This window comes from Macaca mulatta, chromosome X (assembly GCF_049350105.2).
Source record: "Macaca mulatta isolate MMU2019108-1 chromosome X, T2T-MMU8v2.0, whole genome shotgun sequence".
NCBI lineage: Eukaryota > Metazoa > Chordata > Mammalia > Primates > Cercopithecidae > Macaca > Macaca mulatta.
The window spans coordinates 161,714,942-161,731,535 of NC_133426.1; the positions used below are offsets into that span (position 1 = coordinate 161,714,942).

The 16,594-nt window shown below is 37.2% G+C and overlaps 1 protein-coding gene across 6 annotated transcripts in view; it reads right to left on the reverse strand.

Moving 5' to 3' along the window:
• Positions 1 to 1,121: 1,121 nt before the first annotated feature.
• Positions 1,122 to 16,594, reverse strand: part of TMLHE (trimethyllysine hydroxylase, epsilon) — a 103,782-nt gene continuing 88,309 nt past the window's right edge. For 3 of the 6 annotated variants that reach the window (XM_077989017.1, XM_077989015.1, XM_077989016.1), the window contains 2 exons: positions 4,486 to 4,624; positions 1,122 to 3,803 (listed from right to left, as the gene is read on the reverse strand). In XM_077989017.1, coding sequence (XP_077845143.1) covers positions 3,672 to 3,803; positions 4,486 to 4,624 — 271 coding nt within the window. In that variant the 3' untranslated portion in view covers positions 1,122 to 3,671. Of the gene's footprint in view, positions 3,804 to 4,410; positions 4,625 to 14,552; positions 15,759 to 16,594 lie in introns of those variants that run through there. The other 3 variants (XM_015128583.3, XM_077989018.1, XR_013412908.1) reach the window with 2 other exon arrangements.

Below are 16,594 nucleotides of genomic sequence, written 5' to 3' on the forward strand. Positions count from 1 at the left end.
TTGGCTGTCATTATTAGTCATCAGTCATCTTACTTAATAATCACAAAATTGTTAGAAAATCCTGTGAAGGGCCGGGCGCGGTGGCTCAAGCCTGTAATCCCAGCACTTTGGGAGGCCGAGGCGGGCGGATCACAAGGTCAGGAGATCGAGACCACAGTGAAACCCCGTCTCTACTAAAAATACAAAAAAAAAAATTAGCCGGGCGCGGTGGCGGGCGCCTGTAGTCCCAGCTACTCAGGAGGCTGAGGCAGGAGAATGGCGGGAACCCGGGAGGCGGAGCTTGCAGTGAGCCGAGATCGCGCCACTGCACTCCAGCCTGGGCAACAGCGTGAGACTCCGTCTCAAAAAAAAAAAAAGAATAAAATACGAAAATCCTGTGAGGTAGATATTTTCCTTACCATACCCATATGAGAACACTTAAGCAATGAGAAGTCAAACAAAGTTACCAAAGTCGCACAATTACAGAGTGACAGAGCCTTTAGATGCTGCCTAGTCCAAGGCTTTCATTTCGCAGAAGAGAAAATTGAAGTTCAAAATAGGAGAGGTACATGCCTCAAGTCATTTAGTGAGCCAGTGCCAGAACTGGGCCTAGAACTCAGCAGCAGGACTCTTCCTGTCAGTAGTTCTCAAACTTTGTCATGTGTTAGAATCCTGCAGAGGACTTGCTAAAACAAACTGCTGGTACCCCTGCCCAGAGTTTCTTACTTAGTAGGCATGGGGTGGGCCTTGAAAATGTGCATTTCTAAGAAGTTCTCAAATGATGCTGCTGCTGGTGGTCTGGGGACCCTACTTTGGGAATCACCACAACACACCATAATTCGTACATCTTTTGTTCTTTTCATCATGGACTACACAGTCTGTGACCTACAAACACTTTCAAAGAAATGGGAACCAGTGATGAAAACCAAAGAAAACTACATAGCTAGCAGCAAGAAGGTACGGTGACTGACCAACAGTCCTGGTTCGTGTGGGACTCTCCTAGTTTTAAAATGGAAAATCCTGTAGTTCTGGGCACAAGAGGATGGTTGGTCACTCTAGATGAAAGTGAACAAAAGTCAGTGTCAGCTAAATGCCAAACAAAAAAGGACATACATACAGAGAATGTGGTAACTTCTGGTGAATTTGTTTGAAAAGGACTCATTCATTTATTCTTTCAATACATCTGTATTATAATACTACTGTCCATAAGGCACTGTGTTAGGTGCTGTGTTCCTGACCCTACGTAGATCCCATTCCACCATAGCAAAAGGTAAAAGTGACTCTACAGTGAGCTTGGTAGACATAGACCCATGCTTATATACTCAGGGACACCTGGAAGAGCTGTAAAAAAAAGAAACATCTCACATAGGAAGTTTTCAATGCATCAGGATCAGGACTCAAATAATTCCCTTCTCTTTTTCTTCAATGTACCAAAGGGAGTACATTGTTGAGAAGGATTGGTTGCAAATTTCCAAAAAGGAGGGTAAAATAATTAACGAGTCAAGGTGTCAGGAGAGACAGAAGGTAAGGGGAGTCCTTCAGTAAGTGGGGAAATTGATTTGTTTTGTGTCCTCATCTCTCCAGGGCCATGATCATGTCCTTTGCTGGCCGTAAACCAATGCTGACCTCAGTTATAGTGTAATCTTCAAGGCTAATTTACGCAAAACTTCAAAAATGGTAAACATCCTCATGAAGACTAATGATGACATATTTTAGGAGTGCATAATAGTAGGTATAGAGGAAAAACTTCAGGGTAAAATGTTATTGCTGTTCTTCTTGCTAAAGGGCATACTCCTTAAGAACCAAAGTTAATTATCAGTCCTTTGACCTATGAGGAAAACAAATTTCATGGACTCCCCTAAAGATTCCTATATAGTACAAATAAAATGCCAAAATATTTTGGGAACACATTTTGGAGCACTGGATGTATCAATAAAATAATGTGTAAATTGCCAAATGTGATCTAGGAACTCCCTGCAAACATCAGATTAGGCTCTATTCTCTATCTGAATACTGACTTTGCTTTGCTTTGTAACTCCTGTCTTCACTAATAATGCCTTTTCCCCCCTCTTGTGTGCATCCTAGCCTATATTCTCTTTCATCATTCTACAGTGGTCAATGTGGTTATTGTACAGCTTCACTTTCAATGAAAGCTGAGGGAAAAGAAGCTTCATAACCTGCCCTCCCCCCATACATAAAAGAAGCTATTTAAAAAATAAAAGCAGCAAGCTACTAAATTTGACTCATTCAAATCTTGGTAATTAACATGTATAGTATTTTATGAGAGAGACAGAGAGAGAAAGAAAAAAATTAGCAGAAATGGAGGAAAACATATTACATCCTAAATACCACCAAATTGCCAAAATACACATTTGGGTAGTAATCTCCAGAGAACTCTCTGGAGGCACGGCATCTATCATGCTGATTTCCCTGAATAATATTACAGGATAGCCCTGTGTACTTCTCTTGGTGGTGGTGGTGGTGGTGTGTGTGTGTGTGTGTAAAGAATTATCATATGGAACCTCACAAGTCTCTAAAACCTTTCTGCAATTATCCCTCATAGGATTACCACACTGATGAGTTTGTTCAACAGGAGCTGTTGTGACTTCCTAATTTAACTCCTATAGAGATGATTTGTATCGAAGATAAAACACTATATTTGAACTCAATTCCCACCTTATCCCTGAGCTTATGCTACCAGCAATTCTTATAATGTTTGGAGTTCTATTAGGCTATAGAGAAAAATCTAGGGTTTCAGCTAAACCCTTTAATCCCCAGGCCTATGTAAAGGACTGTCTCAAGGTAGTCGCTAGCCCATGGGTTCTCAAAATATGGTCTGAAGACCCCTGGAGGAGTCCCTGAGGCCTTTTTAGTGGGTCTGCAGATTAAAAATTATTTTGTATAATAACACCAAGATGAGTTACATTCAATTAAGCATTTTTCTTTTGAAATTAAGCAGACTTTTGGAAACCCAGATGTGCATAGCCCTGTAGTAGGCTAAGTGGAAGTTACAAAGACAATAGTAGCTTTTTCTCCCCCTCTCATTATCTCGTGAGGAGACAGAGGACTTTTCCAGAGGCTACATGACATATGGTTATGTCATCTCTCTGATAGCTGAGGGATGTGTGCTTCTGCGTTCTTGAGTTTTAAATATTTCCCAGTCTTAATACCTAAAACAATTAGTATCAATAGATAGAACCCACACCCAAGAACTCCTTGGGGCCTTCAATAACTTTTAAGAGTGTTAAGGTGTCCTAAGACCAAAAATTTTGCAAATTGTTGCTTTATCAGGATTTTTGTTATTTCTAGAATGCATTTCTTTCTAACTGATCTACTTGGGGGAAAAAAAAATCACTACCTCATGGCAATTATTGCTTTCCTATCAATATGGAGATTATATTTCTGAAGGAGATTGACCAAAATTATATTAAAAGGTTTAAATAAAACAAGTGGATCCATGTTATAACATGAGGAAGAGAGCTGCCCCACTAGAAGTCTGACATTAGATAGCTCAGAGTCCCCCCTCTCTAACAAGTCTCCCCTGCTAGAGAAAGGGACAGCTTCTGTTTTGTGGGATGGGATAAGGAGACAATCTGAAGTAGAGTTTGACACAATATTAAATATTATTCTGCGCATATGAAATTCTGGTAGCCGGGGTGCCAGGTGTATTCATAATCCCAATGCTGTCAATTTTAAGCCTGAAGCCCCAAGAGGCGAGCAGTGTTTAATACGTCATCCCTTGTTAAATAGCAGCCACAGAGTTGGCGGTAGCCAGTGAAGCATTCCCTGCCATGTAGGACACGCCAGTTGTCTATAAATAGGACCTGTGAATGGGCAAAAAAAAAAAAAAAAAAAAGAGAAAACACTATCAGAAGAAGGACAGACCAAAGGAACCCTAAGTCAGAAGAGATCATTTAAAAGACAAGCTTTAGGTTGTTCTCTGGTTACATTAAATGAGGTATTTTTCTTTTGAAATTAAACAAACGTTTGGAAACTAAGATGTGTATAGCCCTGTAGTAGGCTAAATGGAAGTTACAGAGGCAACAGTAGGTAATAGGCCCTGCAGTGGAAGAGCTTCTGTTTCTCAAGTAATTGTTCTCTTATCAAAGCAAATCAGATAATTGGTTTCTTTCTTTTTCTTTAATTCTTATTCTACCCTTTCTCAAAGGGTTAAATTATCTCATGACATTTTTTGCTAAGCTGAAGGTATTTTTCATCCAGAGGAAATACCAAAATAAAAACTATGGAATCATGAAGCTGGAAGGACCCTTGGGGGTCATCCAGTTAAACCCCCTCACCATACAAATAGAGTTACTGATGCCTTAGAGATGGGATGAGGCTTGCTTCCAGGGCATTCAGTGAGTGAGCCGCAGGACCATGACCAACACCAAGGACTCTTTTCTCTTTTTCCTTTGCAACATTGTGACTCACATATTAAGTAAGTACCCGTTCTTCACTGCTTCATTATCACAAGCTTGCTTGACATCTTTAGAGATTAGGACCCACCCTGCCAGGCTTTAGTTTAACCCAAAACTCATTCTCAGGTCTCCTCAACTCTATCGTTAGAGTCCGGTGTGCTGTATACCAGCGATGGACGACATCATAAGGAACGGTATTGATGACAGCCCGGTCATAGTTGTTGTACCTAACATGGAATCATGAGAAGAAAGATCTCAAACACATGTTAAAGACATCTTTTGTTTATTGAACAATTTTATATAAGGCTTCCCCTATGTTCAATACTTGTCCCAGAGACGAAGTGACAATAAGTCAATATTCTCTCAGGAATATCACATTGGAGTGAGGAGTTCCACTGCCTGTTGACCGTATTTTGTTTTTCTTTGAATAATCGAAGGATACGGGATAGAAGTTAAGTTCCAACTGGTTTCTCTCATCTTATGATATGATATTTTAAGTCTTTACTGGCCAAAGTTCATGGAAGCACTGGGGAAAGCTCTGAGCTTTCTCCTCACCAAACTGAGGTGGGGTGGACAAGAGAGGTTATACTAACAAAGCTTTCCTTTTAACAGGATGACTTACAACTTCTCAGGTGTCTCCCTTTGTGGGAGGAATCCCAGCTATAGCCTAGTGGACCATTCACCCAGGGATCTTCAATCATTCATTCAACCCTAACATTTATAGGCGCACCGGCTACATGTGGAGGAGGTAGCCAGGGGCTAGATCATGTATATATTGCCATGCAGGCCATGGTAAGGACTTTGGATTTTATTCTGAGTACCATGGGAAGCCACTGAAAAACCTTGCCTAAGATAATGGGTTTCTGTTTTGCCTAAGGCAAATTAACTTTTTACTGAAGTATACTATACATTACGGGAAAGTACACAAATCGTAAGCTTGATGAATTTTCATGATGTAATCGCATCCATATCACTAGCACCCAGGTCAATAAACAGATCATTACCAGAACCCCAGAACCCTTCCTCATGCTCCTTTCCAGTAACGCCACTCCCCCAACCCAAGGGTAACTACCATCCTGACTTCTATCACCAAAGATTAGTTTTGCCTGTTTATATAAAACTTTATATAAATGCAATCACAATATGTATTCATTTGTGTCTGGCTGCTTTTTCATTTAATATTATGTTTAGGAGTTTCATCATTGTTTAGCAATAGTTTATTGGTGCTATACAGAAGTTGATTGCGTGATCACACCACAATTTATTTATCCATTCTACCGTTGATGGACATATGAGTAATTTCCAGTTTGGAACTACTACAAACAGTGCTGTTATGAACATTCTATTACATGTCTTTGGTGAACAAATATATTCACTCCTGTTTGAAATAAACTTAAGAATGGAACTTATGGATCATAAGGTATGTGTGTGCTCAGATTTACTAGATACTGCCAAATATATTCTTTCCAAAGATAAATTAACATCCAATGGTGTCATTTTTGGACATCTCAGGCAATATTCCTTAGTGTTATATAGTACATGGCACAATCAGAGCCAATATTCTTAGTTTTGTTGCATATAAAATGAGCATAATAACATCTGCCTAGCTGATCTCACAGGGCTACTGCAAGAATCAAATGAAAAAATAGGCCAGGTGTGATGGCTCACGCCTGTAATCCCAGTACTTTGGGAGGCCGAAGTGGGCAGATCACCTGAGGTCAGGAGTTCAAGACCAGCCTGGCCAACATGGCGAAACCCCATCGCTACTAAAAATACCAAAAAAAAAACAAAAAACAAAACAACAACAACAACAACAACAACAACAAAATATTAGCCAGGCGCGGTGGCACACGCCTGTAGTCTGTAGTCCCAGCTACTTGGGAGACTGAGGCAGGAGAATCACTTGAACCCGGGCGGCAGAGGCTGCAGTGAGCCAAGATTGTGCCACTGCACTCCAGCCTGGGCAACAGAACGAGACTCTGTCTCAAAGGAAAAAAAAAAAAAAAGAAAGAAAGAAAAAGAAAAAGAATATAATAGTCCATCCTCCCAGGCTTCAAGGAGCCATGCCTGGAGGGAGAATGAAGTGAGGACGCACAGTCTTCACCACCCATTGTCATTTCCAGAAACTTCTAGTGCTGGGTTAGGCATTTGCAAAAATATTTTTAAATTTACTTATTTCATCATCCCAGAAGGAAAAGTGTTATTAACCACCTTTTACATTTAAGGCAACTGAAACTTAGACACCTGCCACAAAGTTTATAAGTAGCAGAGAGGTTTTGAAATCTGGTCTCCTTAATTCTTTAACTCATTATTTATGCCAGAGAACAGAAAAATGATCGTAATTCCTGTGTACGCTTGTTCATGAGAGCAACATTTTTACAGATAACACTTGTAATCTTTTGACTTCAAATTGAGATTTACAGTTTAGAAATGTTTCCATATACAGTATCTCATTGACCCTCTGTATGATAACCCCGTGTGGTAAGTAGTACAGCTGTTATTATCTTACTTTATAGATAAGGAAAATAATGATAAGGCCCTGTGATTTGTCCAAGTTTACATGGAATTTGTTATTCACTGTTTATATTAGATGGCGGTGTTTTCTAAAGCCAACAGAGAAAGTATCAGGAAAAGTCTATTACACATAAGCAAAATGGTTGTGCAATATTCTCTGGATTAGAATAAGACTATTTCTGGACTTTGGCACAAAGTGATGCCATCATATTATTGTGCAGTTTTTCCTTTCTTTCCTGCTTTGATATGAAGCAAGAGAGACCTGGGAGCAGGGGCAAGCAAATAAAGCAGGCATTTATCTGACAAGAAAAGCTAGGAAGATTTAACAAGGTTATCCTTCTTCTTAGCTGACAGACAAGTATTTCCCAAGACAGCTCCATAATTGAGTGGACAATGCATTTGATGGATTTGTGTATTGTGGTGTAAGTGACAGCTGATGGGCTTTCAGATAGGTAGATAAATGGGCTTTCAGATAGATCACCATTACAATCTCAGTTCAGACGTGTGATCTTGGAGGAGCTATAGAAATTATAAAAATGCTGGAAGAAAACCTCGGGATGAGTCTCCAGGATAATGCTCTGGGAAAAGATTTTATTGCTAAGACCCCAAAAGCACAGGAAACAAAACCCAAAAATAGATAAATGAGACTAGATTAAACTAAAGAGTTTCTGTGAGGCAAGGGAAACACTCAACAGAGTGAAGAAACAACCCACAGTATGGGAATATGGCCATTGTAGAATGGCTGTTATTACAAAGACCAAAAATAACAGATGTTGGCAAGTATGTGGAGAGAAAAGAACTCTTATACATTCAATAAACAGTGCTGGGAAAACTGGATGTCCGCATGCAGAAGAATGAAATTAGACCCTTTTATTACAACATATACAAAAATCAACTAAAACTGGATTAAACACTTACATGTAAGACCTGACACCATAAATCTACTAGAAGAAAACATATGGTATAACTCTATGATATTCGTCTATACAATTACTTTTTGGATATGATCCAAAAGTATAAGCAACGGAAGAAAAAATAGGTAAATGAAATTACATCAAACTGAAAAGCTTCTGGCACAGCAAAGGAAACAAAAGAATGAAGAGACAACCTGCAGAATGGGAGAAAGTATTTGCAAACTATACGTCTGATAAGGGGTTAATATCTAAAATATTTGAGGAACTCAAACAACTCAATAGTAAGAAAACAAATAACGTGATTTAAAAATGGGAAAAGGATCTGGATCGACATTTCTCAAAAGAAGACATACAAATGGCCAACAGGTATATGAAAAAGTGCTCAACATCACTAATAATCAGATAAATTCAAATTAAAACCACCACGAGATATCACCTCATACTCCTTAGGATGGCTATTATTAAAAGGACAAAAGATAACAATGTTGATGAGGATGTGGAGATAAGTGAACCCTTGCACACTGTTGGTGGGAATGTGAATTAGTACAGCCATTATGGAAAACAATATGGAGGTTTCTAAAAAAAAAAACTAAAAGCAGAACTACTACATCATCCGGCAATCTCACCACTGGGTGTATACCCAAAGGAAATGAACTCAGTATGTCTGAGAGATATCTTCCACGTTCTTTGCAGAAATATTCACAGTAGCCAAGATATAAAATCAATCTAGGCAGAATACATGGGAGAGTATATACAGAAAATGTGGTATGTATAAAAAGTGGAATACTATTCATCCTTGAAAAAGAAGAAAGTCCTGTCATTTGTGACAACATGGATGAACCTGGAGAACATTAAGTGAAAATAAGCCAGGCACAGAAATATCAGTACTGCATGATCTCACTCATATGTGTAATGAAAAAAAAAGTTGATATCATAGAAATAGAGAGCAGAATGGTGGGTACCAGAGGCTGGTGGGTTGTGGAGTAGTGGTTGGGGATATGCTGCTCAAAGGATACATAATTTTAGATCAGAGGAATAAGTTCAAGTGATCTATTTTTCAACATGGTGACTATAGTTAATAACAGTGTATTGTAATTTGAAAATTTCTAAGAAACAATCAATCAATGGAGTGAAGAGGTAACTCGCAGAATGTGAGAAAATGTTTGCAAACTATGCATCTACAAGAGATTAATGCCCAGAATATATAAGGAGCTCAAACTCAATAACCAAAAAAGACATAATCCCTTAAAAATGGACAAAAGTTCTGAATAGACATTTCTCAAAAGAAGGCAGACAAATGGCAAATGGGTATATTTTTAAACGCTCCGTATCACTAATCGTTAGGGAAATGCAAATCAAAACCACAATATCACCTCACCCCAGTTACAAAGGCTATCATTAAAAAGACAAAAAATAGGCTGAAAGTCAGGATGGCTAATATGTACAAACACAGAGAGAATGAATAAGATCTAGTATTTGGCAGCACAATAGGGCAACTATAGTTAACAATAACTTATTGTATATTTAAAAATAACTAAGAGAGTAGAATTGGAGTGTTCCCAACACAAAGAAATAATAAAGGCTTGAAATGATAGATACCCCAATTATCCTGATTTGATCATTACATATTGTATGCCTGTATCAAAACATCACATGCACTCCATAAATATATGCAACTATTATTTACCCATAATAATTAAAAATTTTTAAATTAAAATTCAATAAAATAAAATATAATAAAGTGATCTTAAAATAAATTTGCCCGTGGTTAGATATTACTTATTTGTTACACTTTAATTGATGATTTCTATTATAATTTCATAGTACTTAGAATATATATATATATATATTAGAAAATATCATCTATAGGATTTTTGCTTTCATGAAGGTAATGATACTTTAAGCCTAAAACATTAGAATTTTCAATAATTTTCTCTAGTGTTTGGAAATAATTTTAATCCTCTGTTTAGTGCTCAAAAATGCTGTTCATTTGTGACCGATTAAACTTTCCAATAAAGTGATTTTATACTCTTTATGTTAAAGAAACAACAAATGCTGGTGAAGATGTGTAGAAGGGGAAACCTTATACATTGTTGATGGGAAAGTAAACTAGTATAGGCAATATGGACAACAGTACTGAGGTTCCTCAAAAAACTAAAAATAGAACTAGCATATGATCCAAAGCACTCACTACTGGGTATATTAAAAGGAAATGAAATCAGTATGTTGGAGAGATACCTGCACTCTCATTGTGATGGTTCAGTTTACGGGTCAGCTTGACTGGACTGAGGGATGCCAACATGGCTGTTGAAGCATTGTTCCCTGGGTGTGTCTGTGAGGGTGCTTCCAGGGGAGCTTGGTGTGTGAGACAGTAGACTGCAACACTTAAGATCCACTTTCAATGTGGGCAGGCACTGTCCTATTAGCTGGGAGCCTGGTTGGGACAAATAGGCAGAAGAGGAAGAACTCTCTGTGTCTGCTCATTCTATCTCCCTTCTGGAGCCAGATGCCTTTCCTCCTCCTGCCCTTGGGCATCAGACTGCAGTTTCTTCCACTTTTGCACTCTGGGACTTACATCAACAGCCTCCTGTGGGCTCTTAGGCCTTTGGCCTCAGACTGGGGTCTGTACTGTCAGCTTCCCTAGTTCTGAGGCTTCCAGACTTGGAGTGAATCATGCTACCAGCTTCTTCGGTTCTCCAGCTTGCAGATTGCCTATTGTGGGACTTCTCCACCTCTATAATCAGCTGAACCAATTACACCTCATAAATCCTCTCTCATACATCCTATCGGTTCTGTCTCTCTGGAGAACCTTGACTAACACACCCATGTTTATTGCAGCACTGTTCACAATAGCCAAGATATGGAATCAACCTAAGTGTCCATCAACAGATGAATGGATAAAGAAAATGTGGTGCATATGCACAATGGAGTACTATTCAGCCATAAAAAATAATGAGATCCTGTCATGTGTGACAACATGGATAAGCCTGTAGGACATTACATTAGGGGAAATAAGCCAGGCACAGAAAGACAAACTTTGCATGTTCTCACTTATTTGTGTGAGCTAAAAATTAAGTAATTGAAATGAAGATAGAGAGTAGAAGGGAGGCTGGGAAGGTTAGTGGGAATGTGGGGAGGAAATGGGGAAGGTTAATGGGTACAAAAAACAGAAAGAATGAATAAGGCCTAGTATTTGCTAGCACAACAGGGAGACTACAGTAAAAAAATAATTTAATCGTACTTCTAAAATAACCAAAAGAGCATAATTTGGTTGTTTGTAATACAAAGATAAATGCTTGAGGTGATGGATACCCCATTTACCCTGATGTGATTATTACATACTGCATACCTATATTAGAACATCTCGTGTAACCCATAAATATATACACCTATTATGTAACCACAAAAATAAAAAAATAAAATAAATATAAATTTAAAAGCTGATGTTATAGAGGTAGAAATTAGAACAGTGGTTACCAGAGGCAGGGGAGGGGAGGAGGGAAGGAGAGATGGGAAGAGGTTGGTCATTGGGTACAAAGTTACAGTTATAATTAGATAGGAGGAGGGTGACAATAGTCAACAATAATATGCTGTATAGTTCAAAATAGCTAGAAGAGATGATTTTGAATGTTCTCACTAAAAGAATAAGAGGGGGCATACTACAATCAATCTATGCCTATATATTTGATAACTTATATGAACCAATTTCTTAAACACACATGATAAAAAAAACTAATTCAAAGAAAAGTAGATAATCTGAATAGCCTGACATCTATTAAAGAAACTGAATCTGTAATTTAAAACTTTTCAAAAAAGAGAACTCCAGGCCAGACAATTTCACTCATGAATTCTATCCAACATTTAAGTAAGATGTAATACAAATTTTACAGTCTCTTTCAGAAAATTAAGGAGAGAAAATGACCCCACTCATATTATGAGGATAGCATCATCCTAATACCAAACTCAGACAAAGATATTACAAGAAAAAAACTAAATAGCAATATCTCACATAAACATAGGTACAAATATTCTTACTAAGATATTAGCCAATCACCTCTAGCAATGTATCAAAAAGATAATAATACATCAAGATCAAGTGGAGTTTATCCCAGGTATTCAAAGTTGGTTCAACATTCAAAAATCAATCAATGTATTTTATTATATTGTCATACTAAATAAGAAACATCAGATGATCGTATGAATAAGTGCAGAAAAAGCATTCAACAAAATTCAATATTAATTAATGATAAAATTCCCAACATGTTAGGAATAGAAGGAAATTTCCTTATTCTAAAAAAGGGTATCCATGGAAAACCTACAGTGAACCACTGAGTAATTTTCCCCTAAAATCAAAAATAAGTCAAGGATGTCCTTTCTCGCCACTACTATTCACTGTTAGTCCTGGAAGTCCCAGCTAGTGCAATAACACGTGCACACACACACACACACACACACGCAAGCAGAGAGAGAGAGAAGTGAAAGGCATACATATTATAAGGGAGAAAAAATACCCCATTATGTTGAAAACCCCAAATAATGTACAATAAAACTCCTAAAGACCCTTCCAGAAGACTCCTAGACTTGATAAAGAACTTCAGTAAAGTTTCAGGACACAAAATCAATGTACAAAGCACAGTAGCATTTCTCTACACCAATATCATTCAAGCTAAGAACCAAATGAAGAACCCATTTACAACAGCCACAAAAAATAAAACACCTGGGAATACGTTTAATCGAGGAGGTGAAAGATCTCTACAAGAGGAACTACAAAACACTGATGAAAAGATTGTGTATGACACAAATAAATGAAAAAGCATCCCATGCTCATGGATCAAAAGAATCAATATTATTAAAATGACCACACCGCTCACAGCAATTTACAGATTTAATGCAATCTCTATCAAATTACCAACACATTTTTTCACATAATTAAAAAAACGTAAAATTCATATGAAACCCAAAGAAGAGACTGAATAGCCAAACCAATCCTAAGCAAAAAGAACAAAGCTTGAAGTATTACATTCTGACTTTGAATTATACTACAAGGCTATAGCAACCAAAACATCATGATATTGGTATAAAAATAGACATATAGACCAATGGAACAGAATAGTGAACCCAGAAATAAAGTACCTATTAACAACTGATCTTCTGTAACATCGACGAAATTAAACAATAGGGAAAGAATACCCTATTCAATATATGGTGCTAGGAAAACGGGCTAGCCATATGCAGAAGAATGAAACTGGACCCCTATCTCTCACCATATACATGAATTAACTCGAGATGGATTAAAGATTTATATTTTAGACATGAAACTGTAAAATCCTGTAAGAAATCTTTCCTGTAGGAAAAATTCTTCTGGACATTGGCCTGGCTTAGGCAAAGAATTTATGACCAGGTCCTCCAAAGCAAATGCAACACAAACAAAAATAAACAGATGGGACTCAGTTAAGCTAAAAACCTTCCACACAGCAAAAGAAACAATCAACAGAGTAAACCTACCTAATGAGAAAAAATATTTCCAAATTATGTATCTAACAAAGGCTAATATCCAGAATCTGCAAGAAACTCCAACAACTCAACAAGAAAAAAAAGAAAAAACAAAAAAACAAGTAACGCCATTAAAAAGTAGGCAAAGGGCCATGAATGGGTGTTTTTTGAAAGACATACAAGTGGCCAACAAACATGTAAAAGATGCTCAATATCACTAATTATCAGAGAAATGCAAATTAAAACCACACAATACTATCTTACACCAGTCAGAATAGCTATTATTTAAAAATCAAAAAGCAACAGATGTTGGTGAGGATGTGGAGAAAAAAGTAATGCTTATGCACTGTTAGTGGGAATGTAAATTATCACAACATTTATGGAAAAAAGTATGGAGATTTCGCAAAGAACTAAAAATAGAACTACCATTTGATCCAGCAATCTCACTACTGGGCATCTACCCATCTACATTTTACATATACATGGAATACTATGCAGCCATAAAAAATAATGAAGTCATGTGTTCCACAGCAACATGAGTGGAACTGGAGTACATTATCTTAAGTAAAGTAATTCAGAAACAGAAAGTCAAATATCACGTATTCTCACTTGTAAGTGAGAGCTTAACCATGGGTACACATGGACATATAGAATAATAGACATTGGAGACTACAAAAGGTGGAGGGTGGGAAGCTGACAAGGGTTGAAAAATTACCTGTTGGGTGCAATGTTCACTATTCAGGTGAATGGTACACTAAAAGCCCAGACTCCACTACGATGCAATATATGCATGTAAGAAATCTGCACTTGTACCCTCTAAATCCATTTTTAAAATGGAAAAAAAATCGCCGTAGGATACCACTTCATAGCCGCTGGAATGACTATTATAAGCAAACAAAGCAAAGAGCAAGCAAGTTTTCGTAGGGCCCTGGTGGGAGGTGTTTTTATCATTGGGGCAGGTCCCTCATGGGTGGTTTGGTGCCGCTCTCATAGTAATGAGTGAGTTCTCCCTCTGAATTCATGCAAGAGCTGGTTGTTTAAAAGACTGTGGCATGTCCTTTGAGCAGCTACAATTCATACATTGTTGATGACGGTGTAAAATAGTACAACTACTTTGGTAAAACTTGTTGCAGTTGTTTATGAAACTAAGCACTCACCTACTCTATGACCCAGCAGTTCCACTCCTAGGTATCTACCTTAGTGAAATGAAAATGAAAACATACCAAAAAAACACTTTTACATGAATGTTCATAGGAACTTTATTCATAATTACCTGAAACTGGAAAGAGTCCAGGTGTCTATTCATAAAAGAAGAAATAAACAGAACAGGCAAAAAATCTAATCTATAGTGGTAAAAAAATAATTCAAACTATGGGTTCCTCTGAGATGTATGTGCAGGAGTATAAGAGTACTTTCTGTAGTGATAGTAATATTTTATATCTTGATAAGGGTTTGGGTTACATAGGTATATGTATTTGTCAAAACTCAGTGAGTGTATATTTAATATTTTAAACATCAGTACATATATATTGTAACTTTAAAAAAGCTGTAAGCAAATATTGTACGCTACTTAATGATACAAATGTTGAAGTATTTTAGGGAGATATGTACTGATATCTGCAATGTATTATACTTTAAAATTCACTGAAAATAAGATTAACTGATGAATGGATAGATGGGAAGATTGGTGATAAAGCAAGTATAGAAATATCTTAATGGTAGAATCTAGATGTAAGTCTATGGGTTTTCTATGTTAAATGTTTTCAACTTTTCTATATGTTTAGAAATATTCATAATAAAATGTTGGGAAAATAATGAGTTACTACTCATTGTTTTAGGCACTTAGATATATGAGAGGTAACAGAGCGAGAGTTTCCCAGAGGAACTTATCCGAGGGAAGTAAATTAATATTTACACAGTTCCTACTACAAGCCAGGGGTAAAGGTAAGGATAACAATTTATTTTTATCTTCACAACAAGTGGGCACAGAAGGTATTATTATTGTAACTGGAAACTCATGACTAGCAGGTTAAGTGACTTGTCCAAGGCCAAAATCAATAAGTGGCAGTCAGGATTTCACACTGAACTCCTTCTGATTACAAAGCCTGTACTCTTTGTAGTATGTCAAGTTTTGCTGCTATCTTCACCCTGCCTCTTCACCCCGTATCTCTTTCCCTGCTCTTTTGTTTTTCCCTAGTACTTATCACCATTTGATATATTACATATTTGCTTATTTATTTTTAATTACTCTCTCTTGTCACTATAATGAGAATTCCAAGAGGGCCAAGAATTTTTGTCTGTTGTGCTTACAGTTTCATCTCCAGTGTCAAGAACAGAGCATCACTCTTGGTAGATGCTCATGGAATATTTGCTGAGTAAACTGAATTAATGCACAGTAACAGTTTGCTTGGAATAAGCAGAAGCAGGAGGGGTAATCCATCTGCAAAAAAAAAGCATAGTAAAAAGCTTGGCTGCAAGATGCAAAATAATTGGCTCCAGAAACCCAAAGTAGTTTGGTATAGCTAGGGCAGAATGTATGGAAAACATGAATCATATGCTAGAAGAGGAAGAAGGGATCAGATCATACAGAACCTTAAAAGCCATAAGGAAGGACTCTAGTCTTTCTCTGAAAGACACTGGGGAGGTTTAGAAGGATCTTAAAATGGGAGCAAAAGATAAGACTTGTATTTCAGAAAGGATGTTCTAGCTACAGCATGAGAAATTAATAGAAGAGGGCTCATGGTGGAAGCAAGGACATCAGTTATAACTTTAGCCATGGGACAGAAGAGTAGTCTCACTGCAAGAAGAGGCATTGTAGATAGAAAGCAGGGGATAGTTGGAGAAAAATATAGGAGGTTGAGTTGATAAGACTGGTTATGTAATATAAGGGAGAGGGAAAAATTAAATATGATGTTTATGGCTTGGGAAACTTAGTGGACGGTGGTGCCATTCAATGAAAATGGGAAAACAAGTGGAGAAGTAGGTTTAAAATGAGTAGAAGTGATGAATTCAGGTTTGAATATGATATGTTTTATATTCTACAAAATATGCAAGTTGTGATATCAGTAGTCAATTGAATACACTGGTGAAGAGCTTTGCATAAATCTGGGCTAGAGACATAAATGTTGTTGGGAAACCTAGCTGTTTGGTCACTGAGGATAATTTAATAACTGTTTTTCATTTTAATAATGTTTCATTTAAAAAATACTACCTCTAATATTTGACCCCACCTCCAAAATAAATCTAGTATTCTTTGGTTGATGGCTATTTATTATT